Source organism: Pteropus vampyrus, unplaced genomic scaffold, assembly GCF_000151845.1.
Source record: "Pteropus vampyrus isolate Shadow unplaced genomic scaffold, Pvam_2.0 Scaffold545, whole genome shotgun sequence".
Taxonomy (NCBI): domain Eukaryota; kingdom Metazoa; phylum Chordata; class Mammalia; order Chiroptera; family Pteropodidae; genus Pteropus; species Pteropus vampyrus.
The window spans coordinates 746,539-773,425 of record NW_011889326.1 but is presented as its reverse complement, the minus strand read 5'-3'; the positions used below and the strand labels follow the sequence as shown (position 1 = coordinate 773,425).

The following is a 26,887-nucleotide window of genomic DNA, read 5'->3' as shown; positions in this document are numbered from 1 at the left end:
GTGTGCATGTTCTGCATCTTTTCAAGATTTGCAGCTCTAGCTGCAGGAACAGCAGGGAAGAAAGCCTGCCCTGCTGTGTGCAGCACATCTCCTGACAGTGATAAATGACTCCTCGCTCCCCTGGCCTCCTCCCCGCCACTCTGCCCATGAGGCCAGTGGAAGCTATGAGGTCTTTACAAAAGGCTGGAAACCAAGACAGACAGGCATTGTCAGGCCACAGCGAGGAGAAAGAAAAGAGATGCCCAACCAGCTTGCTCCCTATTGATGGTCCGCTCACCTTTCTCTGCTTTAATTATAAGTGTAAATTTATCATTCCTAAAGTGACCAAACTACTCCCAAGCATTTATTTTGCCCTCAGGCCCTCCAAACAGTTACAGCATTGGTCCGTTCCCATTCATGTACTGCTCTTTCCCCGGGACCATTGTTGTACACGTGTGTTGGTAACTTAGCGCCACGTGTTCCAGGGAAGTTTCAGGATGTCAAGTGCTTGCAAAAATCCCTGTTAAAATAGTCAGTGTCCTTTTAGCAGAGGAACCCAAAAGGCATTGTTTTATATTTGGCAATCCTTTATCAAACACGTGCTGCATGTTGGACATTGAATAGCCGTTAAGAACAGGGATGTGGAGCCAGGCTCCCCGGCTAGGTCAGTCCCCAAGTATGTTAGACCAATAATGTTACCTCTCTCTGACTCAGTTTTCCCATTTGTAAGTAGAGCTAATGACAGTAGCTAATAATAGGATGTCATGAGTTAATATGGTCAAGTGCGTGTGTGTGTGTGTGTGTGTGTGTTTGTGTGTGTGTGTAAAATCACTAGCTATTATGAAGAGTGAAAGGGTCAGCAGGATCTGATCCTTGTCTCAGAAGGTATAAACCTAATATGCGTTGAGATGCTTGTTTCTCAAAGTAGAGGCTAGAAACCAAAAAGAAAAGCGGGGAAGGATTAGTTTAGAGAAGCAAGAAACTGAAGTAAGGTCAGGATGTGCTGGCCACTTCTGCCTGGCAGGTTTGTCCCCCAGCATGCCAGGAGGGGCTCCTATCTACAAGAAGAGAAACAATATGACTAGGAAGCCATCCTGTACCAGCCCCTCCATCCCTAGATGCTGCTGGGTAGATTGCTTTTGTTTATTTATCTGTGTGGGAGGGGGAAGGGTGGGGTGTCCATACACTGACTTTCTGTCTCCCTTCTGAGTCCTAGCTGCTGGACCTGTTAAAGAACCACTGCAGCCCTCCTGAGCCTCACCAAGGATCTAGGGATCCAAGCCCCTCGGCTGCAAAGCATGTCCTCACATAGGAGGGACCTTATCAAATAGGACAGTGTTAGCATCATAGGAATGACCAGATGGCCCAGCCGACATTCTGGAAATTTACTGAACAATGCCATTTTACCTATAAATCTATCCTTAAAATCTCAGGAGTGAGGGAAGTAGATCTGTTGGAATTTGTGAATAAGTAACAAAAGCAAGACCGAATATAGGGCTTATAAAAAGGAGTTTAAAGAGAAGGCCAGGTGTTCGTGGCAGAGTGGGTGGTTGTTTCTAAGAGGGAGGTTGGGATTGGGGAAGACTTCATGGAAAAGGCTACTTTTGAACCAAAGTCTGAAATAGGAGAGGAGTTTAAGAGGCTTGAAGGCAGGAGGGAGGGACATCTAAGCGGAGGACATAGCCCCAGTAGAAGCCCAGAGGCATGAAAAGAAGATGAATATTTTGGAAATGTGGAAGCTAGAGGTAATATTCCAAATATTCTGACACTCAACGTGGAAGACTAGGCTCCTAGAAACCCCTTGCCATGCCAGGCTTTAACTCTTTACTTCCTACATCACAGGGATTCCAGGGGAAGATTGAGAGCAGCAGGTGGGGATGGGGTGGGGGCATGGGACAGTCATAATTTGCTAAGCAGCACAGAAGTGTTCCGATGTTTCCACCCTCCTTACACTGATATTGGTGTGTATCAACGAGATGAGAGTTCCGGTGATAGCCTAACAGAGGGAAGTGAGAGGGCACGGAGTGAACTATTGAACTAGGTCAGTAGATTGGAGCCAACTCATGGGGAACTCTGAATACCATGCTAAGGATGGCAATAATAAACAGTTTTCGTTTCCCACCCGTAAGAACGCTCTACCTCTGTGAAGTATGAAAATGACACACAGCGGAGCAGAACTATGGAGCTGACAGTGTATTCAGAAGGACATATGGTCCGATTCTCAGCCTATTTATAAGATCTTGTTTTTAAGGAAATTCCAGAGGAGTGAATGCTTCAGCACTCCAGCAGGTTTCCAGGTACTTTACAGCTCTGCCAAGGAAACATTTTCCTGTGTCCAACCTACTTTCCTCCAGTTAGAAAGCTGACTCTTACCAGAGCTTGGTAAAGTGTTTCCTTTTCCCTGCCACCCTTTCTCTGCCCATCACGTTTCAGAGTAGGAAAAACCAGTGTTGCTGGTTTCAAGATGAAAATCCCACAAAGGTGCTAACCCACCATGGCCTGGGAGCATCTTCTCCAGAATCAGCTGGAGCACTGGTTTAAAACCCCCGCTTGACCCAGGAATCCACAGGCAAGGGTTGGTGAACCACCACTGCAAAAGCATCTCATTCTACCTACCGTATTGTTCCTCTCACCCTCAGACAAGTAAATCAGAGACTTCTTCAGAGCAGACTTAATTAAGGTTTTATGTCTGTTCCTTGCTGAAGAACTGAATACAGATCTTTCCGAAACTGGAAATCTCGGTAACACATTCACTTTTCATTCTTCATCTTATTGCTCTGGCAAAGGCAATAATACTCTGCCAAATTCTAGGTTCCAGTTCCACGAGGATTAAAACAGCCTTGTCAGTCCCTCAGGGTAAACCAGATCCTCTGCATCATGCTTGGTAGTTCAAAGGACAGAGTGCAGGGCTTCATCGCTGTCGGATAATCAGTCTTGACCTGGTATTCACTCAGCGATGCGGGTGTTGTATGGGGCATCAAAGATACAAGGAAGGCCATCCCTGCCCTCGTGGTGCTTATAATCAAGTGTAGGACAGGCCCAGAGATGGATGGTTACAATCCTATACCAAAGCTGGTAGAGAAATGTTTACCCACAGTGAAGCTTTTTCATCTGAGGTGATTTTTAAAAACATTCCAGAATCCCTAAAGTCCTGGAATCTGCATTTTTTAAAGCCTCTCAGGTGACCCCTGTATATCCTTACACATTGACCTTGGGCAACAGCTTACAGAAACAGTTGATTAAAGAGTATTGGGCAGCCCAGGCCCTTTAACAGGTTTGTGACTTTTGCCCCCTGGTTATCTTCCTGTTGCTTGGGAACCTATTTGCCCATCTGTGTTGGCCTGTGTTCAGGAGAGGGCTGTGGATGGACTAGCAGTAAAGGATAAGGGGCGATAAAACCTTTTGGTGCCAACGGTGGGTCAGAGTAGAATTGAGCCTCTCTTTTCCCCTATCGATGCGCGTGCCCATAACTTGGATAGGCCCCAGGCATGGTATAAATACACAGAGTAGTTCAGGACTCATGTTCCCAGGGCAGCTAACTTGCTGGTTTCTCGTTCCTGTTCATCCTGAGTAAATGATATTCTCTCCCCAAATTTGCCTAATCCTTCCGGGTGGTCCTGAGTCACCTTCTGAAAAACAGGGCACCCAAGTTTGAAGATTTAGTCTCAATTTATTAACAACCAAACAATTTGAAAGCCAAACTTCAAGTTAAAGTCAATCCTACAGAGACCTTGTATACTACCATATTGTCAAGAGAAGAAAAAGCCTGAGAAAGTGGTTTGCTTAAACTTCTGTGTGACTTAACTAGAGCAAAAACCTGGGGAGGGGGGAAAGAGAAGACTTAAATTTTTTTTATGATTTACTCTGAGGATGAGGATTAGTAATTAAGCATTCCTGTTGCATAGCATGCCATTTTATGATGTTCACACAGATTCATAGCCTTCAGAGATGGGCAGAGGGCCATGGTTAAGAGTGCAATGCACTTTGGAGAGGATCTGGAAGTAAGCCTGACTTTTGTTTGTCCTAGTTGTATGACCTCCATTTTCTTACTTGTGTAATATTAATGTTAATATCTCTTACAAAGTTGTTCTAAAAATTAAATAAGTTTGGAAAATATAAGTGCTCAAACAGTGCTCAAAGGAAGTGTACAATAAATGTTGGGCACATTAGAATTCTGTGTTAGGGGTGAGGCAACAGCAAAAAATTTAACAGTCGCCGCCTTGGCAGTCCATCTTCTAAAACAATAGGGCCCCCTTGATGCAGGAGCTGAGAGGCCCTCTGGTGAAGATTGGCAACCGTCGCCCAGACCTGTGCATTTACCCTGGGGCTTGAATAATCTGGATTCCCAGAAGAGTGTGGGAAGCCACAGGATAAACATCTCTTTCACCTGAAGATTTTCTTGAGGGGAGGCGAGGAGGGTATTTTTGTGTGTTGAAATCAATGTTGATTTTGTGTATGCTTATGTAAAATTCTCATGGCTTTTAAAGATAAAACAGGAAACTCGAAAAAGCATTGATGCTTACTCTGAGATACTTGAGCTCTGCCCACTGTGGTGTTACCAGTTCAGGGGCACTTAAGTGGAAATTTTGAAACCATGTAGCATAGGGTAGAGTCCCAGCCTGCTTGTGAGTGGTTTCTCCCAGGGGATACTGCAGGACTTGGTGCTCAGGATACAAATATCGATAGTCATTACCAGTGTGAGGGAGGCTTTGTGAAGCGGGGCTGCAAAGCCAGCTCTGAGGAAGTGGCCTCCGCAGTAAAATGCTCTTTGTAGCAAACAATCTATTTGCTCTTTTCTCCCCACCATTCGTGGATATGGGGTCAATTTTTATTATTTTCTGATTTGTATATATCGACGTGGCCTCATACAATATAAAGGTAATGCCAATGAAATTCAAGTTTGTTTCGAAATGAATGGTCCCTGAGAAAGCATAAAATAAGGATCTCTGATTCATACCTGTGGGAGATCTAAATGTTATTGATTAGAAGATGAAGCTCTCCTAGCCAAGTGCTAATGTCTACCAACTAGATACTGAATCAGAAAATCTGAAATTTCCCTAAAAGTCATCCAGAATCTTTTATCCTGAAACATCATGGGTTCTGTTTTACATGCATACGTGATCAATTATATCTTCAAAAGACTAATTCAAACTATTTTCTTCTATATGAATCTTTTTCCACTGCTAACCTTGGGCCTATGAGTCAAGAGATGATCTTTGTTTTGTTTTATTTTATTTTATATATGTTTCATATTTTATTTTATTTTATTTTATTTATTCCCAGCACCCGTGCTAGTGCCTGGCACATAGCAAGTGCTTGGTACATATTCACGAATTAATCCAGTAGAACCTATTACTCTCATCTGGTCAAAGCCTGAGCTCCTTGTTTTGAGCTATGTACTAGGAGCAGGTTCTGTTCTTCTACCCACATTTTCCGCTGTGGGTAAGGACCCACTAGTGGGTTGTGAGGTCAATTTAGTATATGGAGATGCGCATTTTAAACAAATTAAGTAGCATAGAAAAAAACCATCAAAGTGTACATCACATGGTAAGAGTGAATACTATTTTTGGAAAGGTATTTGTCCACTGGGTTACCAAGATTGATGATACATTTCTCATGGTGGGTCACAAAGTGCGAAACCCCTTCTCTAACCCAGTCAACTTTCTCAAAGAACATGAACCAGTGAAAAGAAAGCAAGTTCTGTTGCCTCTTGCTATCATCATTCATAGGCTTATGGCAGAAAGAGGAGTCTTTAGGCGAAAAGAGAGGCATGGTTATGGCTCCCAGAACTCCAGGCAGGGTCTGGTGCAGGCATGCGAATGGAAGTAAGGCGAGAGGTAGGTGTATATTCCTAAGACTTGTGGGTTGGCCTTACTAATCAGGGGACTTACACAAGGGCAACGGCAATGTCAGGGAGCAAAGCTTGGGCCCTATTATGGAAAAAGTTTTCCTGGAGCCATAACCCCCTTTTATTTGTTTCTTTCATCACAGATAGCCAGACACACACAAGCTAGGCTGCACTGCACCTACCAGCTCTCTTCAATTATATCACTAAATATTAACCATACTCTTACAATTCATGTATCCTATTTGTGCCTGAATCCAGACTGCTGTACTGTATTAGCACAAGGGCCTACAGACTTTGGTTCATTTAAATGACACTCCAAGGATCAAAAGAAGACCTGGTAGCATTTGTTCGTGGAGCATTTGGCCTCATGGGGAACTCCTCCAAGAATCATGTGATCGAGATGCCCATTGACAACAACTCCCAGCTCATAAATCCAGGGACCCAGTGCATCAAAATATGACCCCATTCCCCAAAAGTTAGATTTGCAAATAACGAAAGCCTGCTATACAATGGCGAGCCTGTGGCAGAAACATTATAAAGGATACTTCTAAACTCCGAAATGACCTGTTGGATATGGGACATTGTCGGCCTTTGCCAAATAACCTTGGGCCCCAAGGGGGCTGCCTGTCATCCTTCCTCCACAACTTGGACTTGAGCTTGACCTCATTAAGCTTGGCTCAGATTCACTCTCCCTGACAGTTTAGCAACATTTTTCCAGCCTATTAAGATTTGATCCAAAGATAAATTTAAGAAATTTCTGAGGATTTCTTAACTGTAAATCTTTGCAACCAGGAAAGAAAAAAAAAAAAAAGGCCTCTTAAAGAAGACATTTAAAAAATAAGAGTAAGACGTAATAAAATACCAAAATCTTGTAGTATCTCCTTAAAGAAAACACGTGCGCACGTGGACATTTATGCAGCGGGGAGAGCGAGAAGGGCCGCTTGCTGCAGGAACACCTCAAGGAGCAGGAAGCAGCCTCCATTTACTGAGCTCTGTGGTTAGGCTTTGGGTTTGATTCCTTTGGAAATACAGATGGCTGGCTGGAAAAAGGAAGCATGAGGTGATTGCCAATCCTGCGTTGCTTTTTCCAGGAAGGTCTGCAGAGGGTGGGTGTGGAGAGAGGCGAGTCAGGGGAGAGCCTCTGTGGATTCTGTGAATTGCTTAGTTGGGGGCATGCCAAGCTCTTAAAAGCCACGAGTGGCGTTTGAGTTCCATGGATGTGTCTGTTCCTGACTAGCCCAGGCCTAGGCGGTGTTTCATCCCAGGCCTCCTGGGCTTCAAGCTTCTGTTAAGATTTGGTTGTAGGAGGCAGAAGTGGGGATAAAAGACTGAGGTGCTTCTGCCCACCATCCCCCATCCAGACTTGCTCAGCCACTGTGAAATGTGCCTCTCTCTGCCTAGGACTTGGTTTCTGCTATGAGCAAAACAAGACTTCCTGCTGTGGCTTTTACCTCCCTCCTAGAGGGGCTCTGAACCGCCAGCTGAGGGGGAAAATTCTCTTTTTATGACTATTTCAGACCAACCCACAAGCACCGTTTAGATTATTAGCTCTGAGATATTCTTCTGAGACTCACTTTAGAGTGGAACCATGGACTTTTCTGGATAAAGTCGCACAGGTTCTGTCCTTCATGCTTTGATGTCATGAGCAACAGTGGGAAACGTAGGAATCGGAGTGTCTTGGGAGGTCAGCAAGAAGTGGCTTCCTTGTGCGGATGTGCTGTCTTCCTGCCCGTGGTCACCATTTATCGATGATCCACATCTTCAGTGAAGAAAGATTGAGCCTCCTAAGACCTTAATAGCCACAACTCATAGTTAAATAGAACCTTATCCTTCACAAGGACTTTCCCAGACACATTCGCATTTCATCCTTGCAGCCTTCCGTGAAGAGTGCAGCTGGAGAAGCAAATTCAGTGAGGTCAAGGGACTTTCCCAAGTTCACAGCTAGTTCACGTGAGGACTGAGATGTGGCTTGAAAACCTCTGACTCCAGCCCAGGGTCCTTTAATGTACCACAGGGGACTCTGCCAGGAGGGAAAAGAGAATCCAGGATGAGAGCTTCCCAGGGGAGGAGAGGCATCCAAGGCCACATTGAGAGGTTAGCGAGTGGAAGAATGTGGCTCTTTGGTGTGTGTCGTTGGAATTGCACGAGTGGGTTGTCCAGATTAGGCAGTCCCTGAAGGAAGAGGGGCCCTTACTCCCCCAGGAGGGGTCACATTCTTCTTAAATGACTTTGAAGTATTGCTAAGAAAATTAAGACTTAGGGAAACAAGTGGTATTTCTTTCCAATTAAAGGTCATGACTTAGGAGAGAAGGGAGACTGTGGGAAGTGATCTGTGCGGATGACACCACAGCACGGACTTTGAGTCCCTGGCCTGCGGGTTAAAAAGTCAGACTTGGGGCTCTGGCTGGGAATGGAAGGATCCAGCAAAGACTAGAAAGAACTTTCTCAAGCGGAAGTAGGCTTTCACCGGAGTCAATATGGAAGTGGAAATTGTCTCAGTAACTAACACCATGTACCCTGGAGAACCACTGCAACCCAAACTACCGTTCTAGAGGTGGTACTCAAGAGAAAGTAATAGGCAAGAGGACCATAAGTGCTGTTTTATATATATATATATATATCTTTATGACTCTCTACTAATATATAGATAATAAAAGGGAGCCTAACATTTTAATATTAAAAGTTCAAGGTATCACCGATAGGACTCAACCCTGAATTTCTGCCATGAGAAAGCTTATCATTAAGGCAAAACAAATGGGGAAGCAAAGACTATGGTATATATTTAGAGGGAAGATTGTGTGCTAAGGAAGAAGTGCCAGACTTCATCTATTTATTCATCCTTCTAGCTAGTAACTTCTTTACATCCACAGTGTGCCCACACGGTTATAGATATGAGCATATAGCAGTGAGTAAGATAGAGTCCCTGCCTCTGGGAGCTAATGTTCCAAAGGAGGAGGCAGAGTATAAAGTATAAACAAATAAACATAAGTAGGGTAGTTTTAGATTGTGCTGAGTACATGCCACAAAGCTCGAATGGGGTAGGCAGGAGCAGGGAGTAGCATACTTTCAGATGAGCTGAGTGATGCACAGGCGCCAGCTATGAGAGGATCTAGGGCAAGAATGGCCCAGGCAAAAGGTAGGACAAGGTCCATGACACATTAAATAAACAGCAAGAAAGCCAGTGTTATGAGCTTGTGGCTGAGTGATAAAAAATGTCAGATCGGTGTGCAAAGATCAGATCATGGAGGGCCTTGTCATTGGGTTATAGTTTAGGATGGTGGAAAGCTAAGGAAGAAATTTAAGCTGAGGAGTGATGACTAGATTTATAGAGAAATAGTTGTGGGAGACTGGCTTGCAGGCCTCTCAGCAAGTCTGAAAATACAAGTAAAGTCCTTTCTGATAAAAATTACAAAACTGACACAGACGAGCCGTGTTCATCCTGGAAAAGTCCTATAATTACTCCTCATCAGAAGAATGAAAGGACATCAATATGGCTGCACGGGGATGTCTCGAGTTCCAATGTTCAGAGAATATGTCTGGAAGACTCCCAGGAGCAGCACACATAGCCAGCCAAGATCAGAGAGGCAAGAAAGGGATTTGCTTGTGAGTGAGCATCAACTGCGACTAACACATCTGAGACTTAGAATGCGGTCATGGAAAACGAGTCTCTTTGCTTTTGTTTTTCCTGTTCTTTTCCTGTAAAAAACAAAAACAACAACAGCAACAACAACAACAAAAAAAAAAACAGGAAAAGACATAAGATAGAATAAAGCCCCTGCCTGGGGTAAGTAGAATTCATTGACTTGCTCACTTAGTTGAATTTTTTCGGGCACCCTTCATATACTGGGCATGCTTTTAGGTACCAGGGATACCACAGGAATCAAAACAAAAACTCTTTCCTTATAGAACTTAGGTGTGTGTGTGTGTTGGGGGGTGGGGTGTTGCACGGGTTGCAGTAGAGAAAATAAACATAATAAAGAAGTAAAATACTTAAACTGTTAGATGGTGGTAGATGCCATGGAGAAAAATAAAGCAGAGAAGGGGAATAGGAGATTTGGGGGAGAGGAGCGATTTTAAAGAAGGTTATTTCATTACTTGTTTTTTTATTTAGCGTATGATAGGAAAACCATTGGAGGATTGGAGTAGGGTAATGACGTTATCTGACATTTTAAAATAATTACTCTGGTTGCTCTGAGAATAGAGGTAAAGGACAAAACTGAACAATTTTCAGCACCTTCACTACTATCACCCTAGTCCTGGCACCATCCTCTCTTGCCTAAGATTATTGTAGGGAGGTTTCACGAGGCAAGCAATACTGTAGGCAAGAGAACGTGGCGCCAGGACTAGGGTGATGGCAGTGAAGGTGCTGAAAACTATTTCAATTCTGGATCTGTTTGGAAAGTAGAGATGACAGTATTTGAAATAATGTTAATAGACAAAATACTCCATTCCTGTTGTGTTTCCTTCTTACTAGAAGATCAAGAAGGTGAGGAATTCTAGGCTGCTGTTAAGAGAAGTATGCAAAAGATTTGCCACCAGTAGAGGCTGGGTCAGGAACAAGTATAGCCAGAAGGTAGTTAGACTGGTGGGCCTGAGAGCCACAGCAAGGGAGTGAATGGGGAGATGGTTCGGGGTGCCAGTCTCGGACGAGAGGATATTCTTGGTGCAGCCCACATGACTGAGGTGCCGATAGGGAGCCAGGAAGAAGGTCATCAGGAAGTAGGTGGCAGTTACAAAGTCAGGATTCCAGGAGGACCATTAAAACATAAAGTTGCCGAAAATCTCATCAGAGGACCTCGGCTGAAGTCATCAGGGAAGGTGGGAGACTATTCTGAAAGGTGAGGGGAGGGGGTTTGTGAGCAGATGGAGTTGCCGATGAAGGGGTTGATCGAGTGGCAGTGAGAGAGGCTCAGCCTGGAAGGGAGGGAGCAATCGGGACTAAGAGGGTCTGAAGGAGCAGCATCCACTAGAGGTGGTGTAAATCTGGGGACAACTCAGATTCACTAATCAGTCAAGCTCCATTCGTAATCTTTGTGATAGAGTCTGGTTCATCCTGGCAATAGTGTACATGGATGTATTTTGACTTTGTAAGAAATTTGATAATTTCTTAAACTTTTTGAAAAGATGGAGAAATACTGTGTGCATAATAGTTGTTACTGCTTTGTAGATGGCCGGAGAGCTCTACCCAAAGAGTCTACATCAAAGATAGACACTGTGTCTATCTTGATTAGTGTTTTTAGCCTTTTTAAAATCCTACAACCCCTCCCCCACCGACCTCGCCAACCCCTGTTAAAACATTAATGTCTCATGGTCTACCCTCTGCTGTTGAGTCTGTCTTCTGTGGTTTTCCACCTGACAAGACTACAGTTTTTCATATTGCACCTACTTTCATCCATTTGCCTTCAAGAAATGTCGATACAGCCCTTGTCTGGCTAGCTCGGCCTGGAGCAAGGTCTCTAACATCTGGGTTCTGCTTAGCCTTTTTTTTCCCCAAATCTTGGAAGAAGACTGCAGAGCTGCTTATCAAATTTATGACATAGCATAGAAGGAGAGCTGATATTTTCGATGAAAGGGTATGAATTCAGACGTCTCTGGGTGGGTTGAAACAATAGACTGAAGCTAGCAAGATAAATTTCATAAGGGCAGTGGAGTCTTTCATTCAGAGTGAAATATCCACTTTGTAAGTGTAAACTAGAGGACAAGATGAGTCAAGAAACCCCAAGAAACCTCTCAGCCCTTTTTTCTCATGCACTAACTGAGTTTTTGTTTAGTTGGGTTTTTTGTTTTTCTTATTTGTCTGTTTTCACTCATCATTTCAATATATGACCCTAAACCACACGTACAGACACATGTGTACATGCACATGATGCAGATATAAGCTGCAGTACTTTAAAAAAGAACAAGGTCTAAGTCAAAGAAGTAGTCATTTCATCCTTCTGCGGGCCACATCGTAAGCATTTCCAGTTCTGAATGCCATTCTCTGAGGTCGCCGACAAACTAGAAAGCCCCAACAGCCCCTACCACAGTATTCAGTGCTCAGTTAATAAATATTTATTGAATGGTTGGTGCTTCAGTGGTTAGGGATGGTGCCCCAGGTCCTGTGAAGAACAGTTGAAGGAACTAGGAAAGAGTCAACTTTGAGATAGCTCTATTCAAATATTTGCAGAGCTCTCAAGAAGAAGACAGACTAGATTTATTTCATGTTTTTCCAGAAGACAGACCAAACATACCAATGGGTGACTGTTTGGGTCAATTCAAGAAAATGTCCCAGGGCTGTTCTCCAGTGGAGTGGGCTGACAGGTACTCTAAAGCTCCTGGGACGATTATATCAGTCCATTCGATGAGAGGACAGGAACCAATACGCAGTGTGTTGAAGGAGTTATTCCTGAATTTGGGGTACTTACTGACCTTTCCGTCTCTTCCAAGTCTGAACTTTTCCTTCCAGTAGGTCCATACAACTCATGCTTTGTCTTTTCAGCTTCACAGGATCGACAGTGCGAAGGAAACTATTATTAAAAAAAAAAAAAAGTTAATGGAAGCTTCTGAGGATACTGCTTTGAACTAGAGAATGCCCTTTAATTTAGCGCTCCTTAAGCCTTGCATTTTTTCTCATCATCTTTTTGTCAATTGGCCTCATAAATATTCATATAGGAATTGATTCAAAGTAAGAGTTATTCTAAAAATCTTTCCTAAGCTTTCCAGTTTTGCTTCAAGTAATTATTTGAATATGATCTCCGGTCAGTTATATTATTGTAAAACTAGTGAGCAATCTGATTTTGGAGTTATTTTTAAAAGTTTTATCAAGATTTTAGAAATCATAGGATCTGATGGGAAAAAACAGACATCACTTATTAATCTTCAGTCCCAAGTACTTCCATGTCTTGGAGGTCTCAAGCTTCAAGCCTCCCTCCTAATCCTCTCACCTCCCGCAGCAGAGAAGGATGAAAGCCAAGGATGAGTTGAAAGTGCGGATTCAAGCCTACAGCCCTGACGTGGGTTGTCACGTAATATGAACAGCAGACAGGCCTTCTGGGCAGGCAGAAACTGGGGTGCTCCCCTTAAATGTTGAGAACAGATTTGAGAGTCCTGCTGTCTGTGGAAGAGGGCTCCGTCGGACCCTGTGGCCATAGAGGCAATGACCTGGGAAGCAGTGGCAGGTCAAGAGCACAGAGGGTTTTGTTCCCCGTAGACAGTAGAGAACATGCCTGCTTTTCACTCCCTGAGTGGACAATAATGGTCTGATTCAACACTCTTCAACTAGAATGAGAACTCCTGAGAGCTGAGCCCTGACATCCCATTGCTTTGGTGTATTTTCTGGAAAAGTCTGAGTGTAGCATTAGGACCACTAACATGGCGTGTGTAGCTTAACATCTCTGACCCTCAGTCCTCTCATCTGTAAGATGGGACATTGCAGGGTGTTTGAGAGGTTTTAGATGTTGTAAGCAAGCACCAAGCCCAGCGTCTGGCATGTAGAAGATGATCGGTAAATCATAGCTGCTGTCAGTATTGTTAGCTGGCATTAATTTACAGACTTTAATCAAGTTACCAGTTTTAACTCTTGAGTATTTCATTGTTTATTATTCAAGACTTTAACTGTAGAGGGAAGTCCACTTATCTTCGTACGATGAACTATGCTTGGGCTACCCAAAGATTGAGGGGGAGTGGATATTGTACTTTCTCTCTTTATTTATAGTTATGCACTCTTGTTATTTGTGGGTGAGGGGTGGAGAGAGGGCTCACATTTGGAAACCAACAATGGCAGGAACATAATAAACCTTTTCCAGAGTCGTCTCTTCTATTTTTAGTTTTCTTGTTCTCGAAGACGAGGAAACAGAAGCTAAGATATATTAGAATTTGCAACGTCTTGATCCCATGGGTGACAATTTCAAGGTCTGCCTTTTAGAGCTGTGGTAGCACAGACTTCATGCTCCTGAAATTTCTCTGTCCTGAGAGAATTCGGTTATGTGGGTTTGTGGTGGAGTCAGAGAACTGTTTTCTCACTGCCTTTTCAAGCCTGTTAAGGGTGCTCTTAGCCTGTCTGTACTGAACTCTAAGTAATTTCCAGTCATCGATTCTAGAGCTGCTGCCTTCTGCCTCCCATTAAAATCCATACTCCTGGGCCTGGATCTCTAGGCCTCGGCCCCCTCTTGGTATTGTCCCCACTGCGTCCTCCTGTTTGTCTGATGCTCTGTCTTCTCACTCTCCACGGTCCTTCTCACTCTCCAGGGTCCTCAAGGCCTGTTTATGTGTACTTCAGAGCCTTTCTCAGGCCCTTCCCATCCTCTCCCTTGAACCATGTAGTCTGTCATCTTTAGGGTCAAGCTCACAGCGGGGCCTGTCACTCAACTGATTTGGGATGTTAGCTAACGACACTTGGTCTACATCAGTAATTCTCAACCTTGGCTGCACATTGGAATTACCTGGAAAGCCTTAAAAAATTTGTGATGCCTAGGTTCCATCATTTTTATTTAATTTAATTTTTCTGAGGGTTCAGATTTAATTTTTCTGAGGGGCGACCTGGGCATCAGGATTTTTTTAAAGCCCTCCCAGGTGATTGACTAGGCCACCAAGGTTGAGAACCAGTGGACTATAGACTTATTCAGCCCCCAAGTTGAATCTGTGCTAATAATAGATCTAATAATTGATCTTGTTCCCCAGTGACTTGTATACCACAGGGTTTTAAATAGTTCACATTGTGTATAAAAACATGTAAGTAGCTATTTCCACTTTGTGTTAATTTGGTAGATTGAGGGCGAGAGGTTCTGTTTTTGACAATTCGATTCCTAGAGCACCTCTGGGCTTACTTGGCGGCGGCGGCGGCAGCTACCTTTTATCACAGTCGTGGCATGTCCCGGGCACGGTGCTAAATATTTCTTCAGCTTGTCACGTGCATTAGCCCATTGGAATCCTCACAACACGCCCACGAAGGAGCCCCATTTTTGCCCTGATTAATGAGGATCCTAAAGTCCAGAGGGGCCTATGTCCCTGCCCAGGGCTGCACAGAGAGCAGTGCTGAACTTGAGCCCAGGCATGTCTGGTGCCAAAACTTCTCTGGTCCTCTACCCCCTGGGAAGCAACAACTCATCTAAACAACTTCCTGGAAAATATGGATATACCTGCTTCAGCTTTGGTGCTTTTTTAATGCTTTTTAAAATTGGATTGCATTCTTCTTATATCAAAAACTTTCATAAATTTGATTTCAGCTTCACTCCCAAGTTGCCTAGATGTATCCAGGACTAGGAGGCCATTGGGTTAAATTATTTTTTTCATGTATTCCAGAGACAATGTTTTTAAAAAAAAAAAGCATCTCGCTTCTAGCACCTAATCTAGTGGAACCTACTCCAGCTTTTACTTGGTCTTACTAATATTTCTTTGAGATGGTAAATAGTGCTATCCCCATTGTGAAAAGGGGAACCGGTATGCCAAGTATTAACCATCTACTGAACACTAGTAATAGCTACCACTCATCGAGTACTCACTAAGTGGCAGGCTCTGTGCTAAGCACTTTACATCCTGTGTGATTATCCTCATTTTATAGATGAGAAACCAAGACCAAAATAGGTGCAACTACTTGCCCAAGGCGGTGTAGCTAGTAATGGGGTGCCATGTTTGTTCATTTCTTTTTTAACTTCCTTATGAGCAAAATTGCAAGACACAGGCTTCATTTGCCTCTTACCTTAGCCTGGCCAGCCTCTCCCTGAGTATGCAGTGGCATCTGGACAACCATGTCTGGAGTAAGCCATTGAAGCATAAACTAGATTTTCTTTCTGTGTGTCAAATGGCCATTTTATAGCTATTGTGAAACAAGGAATTTTCTGCCAACCTTGAATATCATACTGCGGTCAAACAGGCTCCAAATATTCCTTCTCCAGCCATCCCAGTATGAGACTGCTTTGGTATAAACAATCCCTGAAGGTGAGAACTGGCTCTTAGAGCAGTTTCACACTCCATCTATCTCTGAGCTCTGCTGTTGCTCACAGTTTCAGATTAATGGCAAGGACCCTGTCACCGAGCTGGGGCCCTTCATTACTGCACAGGCACTAAATGCTTAGGATGGAAACTCATCTCCCTTTCTCCTTCATTATGAATATACCAACTTATTTTCTCCCTCTTCAAGCATATAAAGCCTTGGCGTTTTCTGGTTTGTTAAAATACACACACACACACACACACACACACACACACACACACACACACCCCACCCCACCCCCGCAGGGAAAATAACTCTTGATAAAGATTGTCCGTGTGGTGAACAGATAGACTCTCTGGGAAAAGAAAGTACCTAGCAGACTGTGTCAGGGCAGTGGGTCACTAATTGAGTGCGAACCTTTTTTAAAATGTTGTTTATCCCCCTACAGGGCATACAAAACCATTGAGGATGATGACTTGAAGTTTCCCCTTATATACGGAGAAGGCAAGAAGGTAGGCACTGCACTCCCCCAGCCTGAGAACAAGGCTGTCTCTGCATAGCCCGTGGCAATCTGTGCATTCCACTCAACAGCTTGTGATTTTATAGCCTTGACAGCTTGAAAGAATATCACCTCCGTCATCCTTCAGGCCTCCTGCCTTGAGGGTCCAAGGAGTGGCAGGCAGAGCTGGGGGAGGGAGGCAGCGAGCTCAAGGGACAAAAGTCAGTATTGTGAAAAGAGCATCCCCCTTTTCAATCCATTTGAATAACTTTTTGCAGTGTGTAAACATGACCACTTGCACATATTTCATCGCTCTCTATCTGACAGCAAGCCATGAGGCAGGCAGAGCTGGCTGTATTATATCCATTTGATAGATGAGGCAGCTGGGACTCTGAGGTTGAAACTGCTCAGGCAAAGTCACGCAGCCAGCGAGGGGTGGTACCAGATGTGGCGCCTTGGCCTTCTGTTGCCTTCTCGTGCCCTCACACTCCGTTGTGGAAGTTCAGGCTCTGCGAGTCTGCTTCTCCACTTGCCCCGTGGAAGGGGACCCAGAACTTCACAGTGACCGAGCTGTAGGATCACATGGACCAGAGCCCAGGCTGCGACAGCACAGACCATTCATCCCCAGCTCCCAGGGCCCCAGCTGGAATCACACAGTGAGCAGCAGGCGCACTGTTCGCTCTTAAAATGGACTGTGAGCAGAGGCAGGAGGAGGTTATAGTTCTGGAGCAGAGATAAGGAAGCTTTGAAGCCATTTCCCAATGAGAACAAACACCTTCTGAATCATTGCATTCTTCCTGAAAACACGAATACATTTCAGCTAGGTGCTAAGAGTTCCAATAAGAAGTGAAAAATGTGGTCACATTAAGAATGTTCAACTGAAATTATTTTCAGCATTTTATAGTTTTTAGCAGGAAGAAGGGACTCATAAGAAAAGGGAAGGATGCATGCCTTCCTGGGCAGAACTTGAGAACTTGAGTGTGTGTGCACATATCTGGGGTGGGGAGGGAGAGGGAAAGAGGGAGAGAAGGGGGAAGGAGAAAAGAGGGAAAGGGGAAATAAAATATAAATATCTGATCCATATCGAGATCATTTTTCAAACTAACTTGCCCCTTTCTTGGAAGTAGACACCTTCTACCACTTCACCCCGCTGGCCGAGAATCACGACGGGAAAGGGCTCCCTTCCTGAAAGGATTATGTGAGCTTTTTTGGGACAGTGGGTACTAATGCAAATCACTCAGCTGGTGACCTCCACCTGCAGTTCTTTGTGGGGCTTAGTTTCTTAGTGTTACTTACCCTGCTCTCCCAGTGCTTTCTAGGGAGCTCAGGACCACATCCTGTCATCTTGATGGGATATCCCTAGTACCTGTCTAGCCCGGTACCTGATACATGGCAGGCCTTCTGTAAATGCATGAGTATCAGATAAGCTCTTCAGTTACGTTCAGTTTCCTTCATACAACAGGAAAATGGACAAACGTGTTCATTTGTTAAAAGAGCATGGATTTTCCCAGTTAAGCAAAAAGTTCAATTTACCAGGCCATCATGCTCCTCAAGCATTTCAGTTCATTAGGGCTTGATAGTTCTGTGATATGCAGCTGGCAAGTTCTGTCATTGTAGCTGCCGACCTATTTAAAAGCCTCTCTGACTCTAGTTGGCAGCCGGCTTGCCCCGCACCAAAGCAGCACACCACCCCTGTCTGAGGATCCATGATTTCTTGAGAAGTCTTTTGAGCTGCATCACATTAGCCCTGTCTAGATCCTTTACAGGGGTTTTCTTTTTCCTCTCAGCATACATCTACCCAGAAGTTTCAGAATACTTTCACTGCCGTTACTTTTTATTTTATTTCTGCCAATGCTTTTAAGGACTTGTGTCAGTGACACCTTCATACTCTGTAAACAAGTTCAGTAACTAGCGGAAACATCAGATTTCTTTGGGTGAACACAGCCAACCTGTGCTTCTTCCAGCCAGAGTAGGTGCCACTGCAGGAAGGAACACAGATGAGCTACAAGGGACTCGGAACTTCACATTTAGAGCTGAACACTTCTCAGCTAGAAGGGAGCCAGTCCAGCCTCCCAGCAGAGCGGAGAGTTTCTGCAGCCCTGAGCAGAGGTCCCCAGGCTCACATCACATGTCTGTGTCCTGCCCGCTTTGATTCTTGCCTTAAAAAAAAAAAAAGTGTCATGGTCTCATTTCTACTTTAATGTAAACCTGCCCACCTTCTGATCTGAAACCAGCTCCAAACTCCATAGGCTTTTTTGGAAACTAAGAGGATGATGATGATGGTAGTGTTAGATGACAATGTTTCTCAGCAGTTATAAGTTATACCCAAGCAGTAGTGAGGATTCAAGCTCAGGTCTTTGAATCATGGCACTACACCGGAAGACATTACTGATGATCCGAGTGTTAAGCCATTGAGCTTCATTCCACCTAGAATGACCTTTATTCCGTCCCTCTGTGTTTACCTGTCTTGATGCTGCATATCCTTCTGCAGGAGAAGTTAGTGCCACCTCTAAGGAACCTTATCAGCAGAATTTTTACCTCCTCTGAATTACATAACCCATTGTTTATGTCTTCAACACGTGGTCATACTTTATATTTTGTTAGACATGTGCCTCTTCCCTCCCTTACTAAGCTCCTTTATAGTAGGGATAGGCCATAGACATTTGTCCCCCATAGTATGGTGTCTGCACATAGTAGGCACTCACTAAATGTGTAAATTAAATCTGTGGCATCCCGGGAGGTATTTAGGTTGGCCGTGTAGGCATTAGTGTAATACTCTTGCTTCCTTAAAGCATTCAGAAAACCAAATGGTGGTGGGGTCTCAGCCCTGAGGTTTCTGTGTGGTTAGAGCAAAGTGATATATTCCTTTCCACCCAGAGGGAATTTGTGGAGATAATAGCAGTGTAGGTTACTGAGTTGCTAATTATTTCTTCAGCTATAAAATATAATATATGAGATTTGAGAAGACAGGAGCTGCCACTGACTTCTCTACATCTTTTACTAGTGCCTTATCACAGAACTAGACGTAGCTGGTTTAGCAAATACTTGAAGAGTGGGTATATAACAGATGGACAGATGAATGGATGGATGCTGTTGGATTTGACGTGAACTGATTTTAGTAGCTGTAGACCTCACACATGTATTGGGTTTCATTTACTGGACACCCTTCCCTTCAGTTTCTGTAAAAGAAAGCTGAAGAGAGACAGCAGCGACTCATAACACTTAAGATACTTGGTGGAAAAGCCACTCGTTAAGGACAGAAGTGATCCTGGTGATCCTTTCCTTGAAACAACTACCCACACACGTTAGCGGCAAGGGACGCCAAGAGACTGGAGGAACTCCTAGCCCGCGGCAGCTACACAGTGATGGGTATGCTTTCTCTGTGTGTGTTTCTCATGACCCTCTGCTTCTACTCCTAGGCGCGAGTAATGGCAACAATCGGAGTGACCAGGGGGCTGGGGGACCATGACCTGAAGGTGCACGACTCCAACATCTACATAAAACCATTCCTGTCTTCGGCTCCAGAGGTACCACATGAAGTTTTTGTTTCTATTTTGCACAGTAAAATATTTTCTTACATTATTCCTCCCGTGGCGCATGCCCCATATCCAGACAGTAGCCAGCTTGTGTCACGTGTACTTCTGCAGCAGCTCTCATGTCTGTTTCTTTTTCCTACTCCATTCTCACGTCTACTGTCTGGTTTCATACCCTCATCGCCTCTGCCCCGATAGCTGCATCGCCCCCTAATGGCATTCCCTGCCTCCTCAAGCCACCGCACATATTGCTAGAAGGCAAGTTTTCCTAAACAACTCCTCTGACCTTGTTTGCTTAGAAGCCTTCAACAACACCCCATGGCTTGGAGAGTAAAGCCCAGACTCCTTCTCTTGGCCTTCGAGGATTGTTATAAGTTGGCCTAACTTCTTAATCTGATCTTTGTTCCCCTACATCAGCCAGAAAGAACTTATTTCCTTTACATGACCTTCAGTTTCCCGTATTTACTTAAATTGTTCCTTCTACCTAGAATGCCCTTCATGCCCATCTCCAAACATCCAAATTCTCTTTTTCTCTAGGATTTAACTCAAATGCTTCTCCGATGGAGCCTCCTCTAACTTCCCCTCCCCCACTAGAAGTAAAGTCTCACTTTACTCCACGATACTGGAGCAGTTGCCTCTTAGGGCGTTTTCACTTTCTGCCTTATAGCATAGTTGTTGATGTATATACTTTCTCCCCTCTTAGATTTTAATTACCTGGAGAGCTTGTATCATTTGGTTGATGTTTGGAGAAGTTAATTTAAAAACAAGTTGTCGTATATTTGGTTAAAAAATCATTTTTCTTACAATATAGGAAACAACATCAAGTTCCATTCTAGAGTATATAATTTAGAAAAGATTTTTGCTTCTAAGTTATAGAAAATTCTAATGGTAGTTTTTAGGGGTATATTTTTCTCACATAACAAAGAGGCTGGAATCAGGCGGCTGCTAGTGTTGGTGCAGCACCTCCACTGTGCCAGAGTTGACATCTCTGCTTCTGACTTTTCCTTCAGTGGTTCCAGGATGGAGGGGGCTGCCTATAAGTCCCAGCAGCTATTCTCTGGCATCTCACTTGCCAGAACTGTATCACGTGATCTCCCCTAGCTGCAAGGGAGGTGGGGAGAGAGCTTTAACTTTTTCAGTTTCTACAGCAGAGGGGAGCCAGGGAGGAGCAAGCAGCATTTACGTACTGTGTAATTAACTGTTAAAGCAATGCCTTGTACCGGAGATGCCCAGAATGTTTAGCCATAGCTCCATCTGCATGTTCTTTCCAAGGAGAGGTGCTGTTTTAGCGAAGGCTCTTTTCGTTGGAAGAAACAGAAACCCACTCGAGCTAACTCAAAAAAAAGGAAAAGTTTATTTTAATGATATTGGAAGAGACGTTTATGGTGTCCACAAAGAAGAACCCTTGAACAGCCAGGCTCTATGGGGGGGTGGCTCTGGACTCAAGGTGGCCCTGGAAAGCCTCAGCAGTGGGAGTCTGTCGCCTCCATGAGGGTGTTCTGCCATCATTGTGGCCAGCCATGTTCTATATGTCTCTGCTGCCAGTCAACCCAGTTCTCACTCTCTCGATTCCAGATTACCAGAGGAATCTCATTGGCCCAGTTCACCTTTCATATTAGGCCACAAGTGACCTCCCAGCCTGTAGATTGCCCCTTCGGATTGTAGGCACACTCCAGAGTCATCAATGGGCACAGTCACCCAGGCCCATACCTTGGCAGAGCTGTCAGAGGGGTAGCTCCTTTAGAGTCCTTTATTGCTGAGGCCGGCATCCAGAATTTGCCTAGCCACAGGAGGTTAGGAGGCAACCAAGAGGGAGCTCCCTAGTAAATATCAGGCATGGAAGACACATTTCCTGATACCACCCAGCAGTTCAGGTGAGGTCAGCTTGGTATAAATAATTAGCATTCATCAAGAGCCTGCAATTGTCTCCTTTTTATCCCTCGTAGCAATTCTGCATGACGAGGACCATTACCACATAAAATGTCCAAGGTCCCCCAGCAGCTGAGGATCCCTGGTCCCTGTCTTCTGGCCAACATCAGGATCCATGAATTACTGCTGAAACTATTCCTGGCCAGAGAAAAACAATAAATACTAGACTCATGGATGTCTGTATTTTCCCCCTTGGTAGAGAGGCATTTATCAGATATATTAAATGGTGCCATCACCTTTCTATTTTTCAGAAGGGACAGTTGAAGTGTGATTCATGTTCCTGGGGTGGGGAGTGTCTCAGGAAGCACTAATTAACCATTTGCTTCTTTAAGCAGAGTGAAAACCATCTCCTCACCCCGCCGCCCGCCACCCCCGTACACACATATGCTTTCTATATAAAGTGAGAAGAGGTTTGTTTTGGTTTGAAGGAGAATGATCTCTGTGCGGTTGGATTATAGACCTTCCCATCACTCTGCTGCTGTGGATCGCAAGAAGAGGTGTACAATATAGGCCTGTGTGGGAGACGCCCTGATGGCTGATGCAGCAACCCCGTTGGTTGATCAGAAACCTCATGCCACCTATCTGGAGTGATGCTGGTTTGCAGGGAGGCGGGTTGGTTGTTTCAGCATTGGTGAGGAATAGGGAAGATTCCAAAGGAAATCGGCAACCTCTGAAAAAATTTAAATGCTCTTAGAGAGGTGTAGAGTTGAATTAACTGTAGAGTTTTTCTAATAACAGTAACAAGTCACAATTGTTAACTACTTAGTCTGTGCCAGACGACGTAACTTTTTTTTTACACCCACCATTTCATTTAATCCTCAGAACAACTCTGTGTGGTATGTATGATTATTATATCCATTTTACAGAATGGGAAATCAAGACCAAGAGAAGTGAAATAAATCCCCCAAGGTTGTGTAGTTATTAAGTAACAAGGTGGTACTTGTACCTGGGTCTATCTAATTCAATCAGAGTCTGTAGGGGAGCGAAGCGAAGTTCAAGGACATTTCTTTGCACAGTGGCCAAGGTGCCTACTGAGTCTGATTCGAGGGGTTCTGAAGAGAGCTTTGTCTTGGGACCTCAGTGGCCAGAGTTTTTCATAAAAATACTGCCGGCCTCAGACTGAAGTTGTGGAAAATGATGGTGTAGTAGAAAAAGTAATTGGGAAAGACAGTAATGGCTTTTAGTGTGTGCCAACCTAGGCCAGACAGAATTGTGCAAAATAAGATTGTGCGCCTATAATTTAGCGTAATGGGTATGTAGCGTAGATCCCAAGATTCCTTTGCGTGAGATTAAAATTGTCGTACATTTTAAATGCTTCCAGATGGAGAGGCCTTAGCCAGAGCCAGGAAAGGAGAGGGGTAGAGGGAAATGGAAGAGCATTTTGAATTGGTTACTACAAGGAGTGCAGAGGAAAGCAGATGGACACAGGGGATCCCTCATTCCCATTCCTGGGTCAACAACTCCTTTTCTCTGGGGGGTGGTGTTAAAGTCGAGCCTTAGGGAAACAGCTGTGGCTCCTGTTGGGCGCCCAGAAAGCCAGGTAACTTGATTTAAACCATCTAATGAAGAAGAACTGGCTCCCTTCCTGTCTTCATCCACCCCACCCCCAGCCTACCCTGGCTTTCTGTGACTTCCTAAGAACATTCCTCCGCTATGCTTCATCTTTGCCAAGTGTGGATCTTTATTTCACATTTGGGTTCTAAATTTCAAACTCAGCTCAGTCTGGTAGTTTTAACGGTCGGGGGGAAAAGGTGATTTAGTTCTAAGAAAAAAGGCTCCAAAATCTTCTTGGAAATCAGCACTGTTCCCTTCATCATTGTAGCTCCTAATTCGATTTGATGAGTTAAATAAAAATAAATAAAAAACATGTGGATCGAATTTACGTAAAAAATGCACAGGGGTTTAAAAATTAGAGGAGGGTTTCTAGCCAAACACATTTTCGGTTTTGCTAAACACAAGGCGCTGGAAAAATCTCAAGTTTGCCAAACCCGAAGAGCAGCCGCCAGGTTTGCTGAGCCTCCCTCCCCTCAGATCCTCCGAGGTCTCCAGCAGGGATTTCTGGCCCAGAACTGAACTCCACAAGAGGCCCCCACCAACCATGGGCAGGCCTGTTCATCGAGGGTGGGAGGCGGTTGGCTCTCCTCTGGTCTCAGCACCTTGTTTGCTCTGAGTAACAGCATGAGATGCAGCCTGTACCCCCCACAAGGGAACTGTGCCCAGCCAGGTCCTCTATCCCCTTGCTCGATGGAGCTCATCACCATTCGCCTTTTTCCTACCATCCTAAAAGACTTCCAGTGGAGAAGAAAGGGTGTGTGAACTAAAGGCACTGGCTCCCAGCCGCTCTGCGTCTCCTTTTCCAGCAGTTCTCCCACCCCAGCCCAGCACACATATCGTGTCCTATTACTCGGGCCGCTTGGCTCAGGCCTGCAGCCTAAACTTCCAGATGTTCCCTGCTCCACGCCCCTTTCTGGCCTGCGACAGGCCCTTCCTACAGCTAGGATTCCTCGTAATGTCACTCTTGCTTTCTGGCCTCTACTCTAAGACTGTGCTGTTGCCTTAGCCCTCTTTGGGGCTCTCGGAAGAATGAGGTCTTTTTCTGCATGGGGGCCAGTTTGTAAAGCCACCCCCTCAACTCAGCAGTCCCCTCCACCCACCTCTGCCAGACTGAACCACGAGGAGCCCAATTTCCTTTCGGCTTCATTTTTCTTCTCCTTAGTGTTCAAGATTCTTGGCAGCTGCTTTTTTGTAACTCCAGCTCAGTCGTGTAACTCATTCTTGGTTTTCTTCACCGTTTTTCTTTCATCTGAAACAGGCTTCTCTAAAAGAAGGAAGACGTTAAAAATCTAGTGTTTGAATTTGAACTCCAGCACCAGCATGGCCTGTGGCCTGTACAAGTTATTTCAGCCTGTCTTTCCCCTTCCTTCAGGTGGGGTGAAAATGCCTGTATTGACAAGGTGCTGGGAAAAGCAAATGAGAACATCTCTGGAATTACCTGGCCAAGGGCCTGGTACGTGGCAGTAAATACAAGTCTTCCTTCCCCATGGGCTTTTAGGCTTGCTTGGCACTTAAGGGTTCTCAGGATTGACTTCCATGTTAAGAGAGAATAACTATTTTATTTGGGACTCCCCTGTTGGAGCCCATGAAAACATGGACGATATTTAAGTTCTCGTGTTGACATCTTAACTTTTACAGTCTTCTGATTCTTGGTAGCTTTTCATGCCCCGAGTCAAAATCCCGTTTGAGGAAAGGGCATGTTTTATCATGCTGTGTCTTTTCTCCAGTCTGGCTAATTCATAAGAAACAATATTGGTGCATAATGACATGAGATAGTGGTTGTACTACTATATTAAGTGAAACAATATGATTGTATATACAAAGAGAAAGATCATAAACAAGTAAAAAACGTATGTGCATATTTATACACATATATGTGTCTATATATAAATCTGGAAGAAAGTTTTCTAAAGTAGTAACAGTAATTATCTGGGTGGTAGAAGAGGAAAAACTTGTTTTAAAAAATTCCCTAGACCCCTAAAAATACCTTAGGAGGCAGTGTGATATAGCTGTTAGAAACTCAGACAGGTAATCAGTCTTGGCTCAAAGTACTATCTCTTCACTTCCTTGCTGGGTAACCTCGAGAAAGTTACTTTACCTAAATCTCAATGAAAGGAGGACAATGCGGTTGCTCTACTCAAGAACCTAAGGAACAAGTGACCTATATAAAGTACTTAGTACATAACCTGGCATAATAAATATTAGCTCCTAGTTCCTCTTCACATTCCATCAAAACCACAAAATTTCCTTGGCTCTTTACATACAGATCATGGGGCCAGTAGCATTTATGAAGTAGAGTGTACTGGGGATATGTCCTCAAGGAACTAGAGTTTTGGGCCAGTTGGAAGGTGAGAGTAGCCAAAGAATGATCAGAGACAAATCCTGTGGTTCCTGCTTCCTAAAAGACTAGGGGAAGTCAGAGAAGGGAGAGACAACGAACGATATCATCTGAAGAAGGAAGAGGACGAGGAGGAGGAGGAGGAGGAGGAGAAAGAAGAGGAGGAAGAGGAAGAGAAAGAGGAAGAAGAGGAGGAAGAAGAAGAAGATACATAGGGCAAGGAAAAAAAGGGAGCAGGAGTGAGTCTGGTGTGAAGTAAAATTGGCTTGACAGGGCCATGGACTTTGGAAAAGTAGCTTGAAGGGCTATTTGCTATAATAAAGCTAATTATGGAGGGCCTTGAACTGGACCCATGGCAGTAGCTAAGGTCTTCAGGAAGGGGAGAGCATGATCAACGTGGCAGTGAGAGCCTTAGCCTGTAACAGCAGGTAGATGGGGGAGCAGAGGGTTGGGGAGATGCAGACACGGAGACCGCTGTAGAACTGAAACTCTGGCATTGAGGAGCTGAGCTAGGACAGGGACTGTGAAAAGTAAGAGGAGGAATACCTGAGAGACATTTCAGGGGAAAACAAACAAACAAACAATGTAACAAGAACTGACGGCAGGTTTGATTTAGAGGAAAAGCAGAGCGAAATTAAAAAAATAATAGTAAACTTTGCTTTCTAGCCTATGAGAAAGGAAGAATGTTGTTGCTTGCTGGGCTCTGAAGAAGAAAAATAATTTTATGCTTTTTTCCCTCTGAGTTTTTTGAACCAATTAAAAAAAATAGACATAGGAGTCCGATGAAAATAACTTTATAGCTAGTATAAAGCTAGCTTAGAAACCACGGTTTGGATTTAAGAATAAAATGGACTTGTTATTCTTCTCCAGCCCTCAAATTAAATTTACCCACTGAGCAACTGTGCTCTCCCCGCCCCCCCGCCCCCCCCCCACACACACACAGAGGGAGGTCTTCCTATTTTTCCACCTGCTGCAGGACTGGAGCAGAGGGAGCAAGTGCTGCTTATAGACAAGAAAGGACAAGGAGACATCTCCAGAGGGCTCAGTGTCCCATATCACCAATCCTATGGGGAGAGAGAGGGCCGAGAGTGTTATAGACACTTAAATACAGTGCCTTCGCTCACTGCAAAACAAAACACCCCAAAACCTAGAGGCTTAATAGAACAATTTATTGTTATCTTTCATAGTTCTGTGGCTTGACTGGGCTTAGCTGGGTGGTTCTCCCTTGGAGGCTCTTGCATTGACACAGCTGGATGTCATTTGGGGCTGGAGTCAAGTGAAGGCTAGATGGGCAGCA

The 26,887-nt window shown here is 44.4% G+C and overlaps 1 protein-coding gene and 1 long non-coding RNA gene across 4 annotated transcripts in view; one reads left to right on the top strand and one right to left on the bottom strand.

Annotated features, from left to right (window-relative positions):
• Positions 1 to 26,887, top strand: part of PPM1H (protein phosphatase, Mg2+/Mn2+ dependent 1H) — a 235,808-nt gene that overhangs the window by 156,957 nt on the left and 51,964 nt on the right. For all 3 annotated transcript variants that reach the window (XM_023525265.1, XM_023525263.1, XM_023525264.1), the window contains exons 7-8: positions 16,186 to 16,249; positions 19,656 to 19,763. In XM_023525265.1, coding sequence (XP_023381033.1) covers positions 16,186 to 16,249; positions 19,656 to 19,763 — 172 coding nt within the window. The remainder of the gene's footprint in view (positions 1 to 16,185; positions 16,250 to 19,655; positions 19,764 to 26,887) is intronic.
• Positions 8,289 to 26,887, bottom strand: part of LOC111733267 — an 89,629-nt gene continuing 71,030 nt past the window's right edge. Inside the window, exons 2-3 of the long non-coding RNA XR_002777916.1 lie at positions 12,236 to 12,333; positions 8,289 to 9,523 (exon numbers count right to left, since the gene is read on the bottom strand). This is a non-coding gene — a long non-coding RNA (uncharacterized LOC111733267). The remainder of the gene's footprint in view (positions 9,524 to 12,235; positions 12,334 to 26,887) is intronic.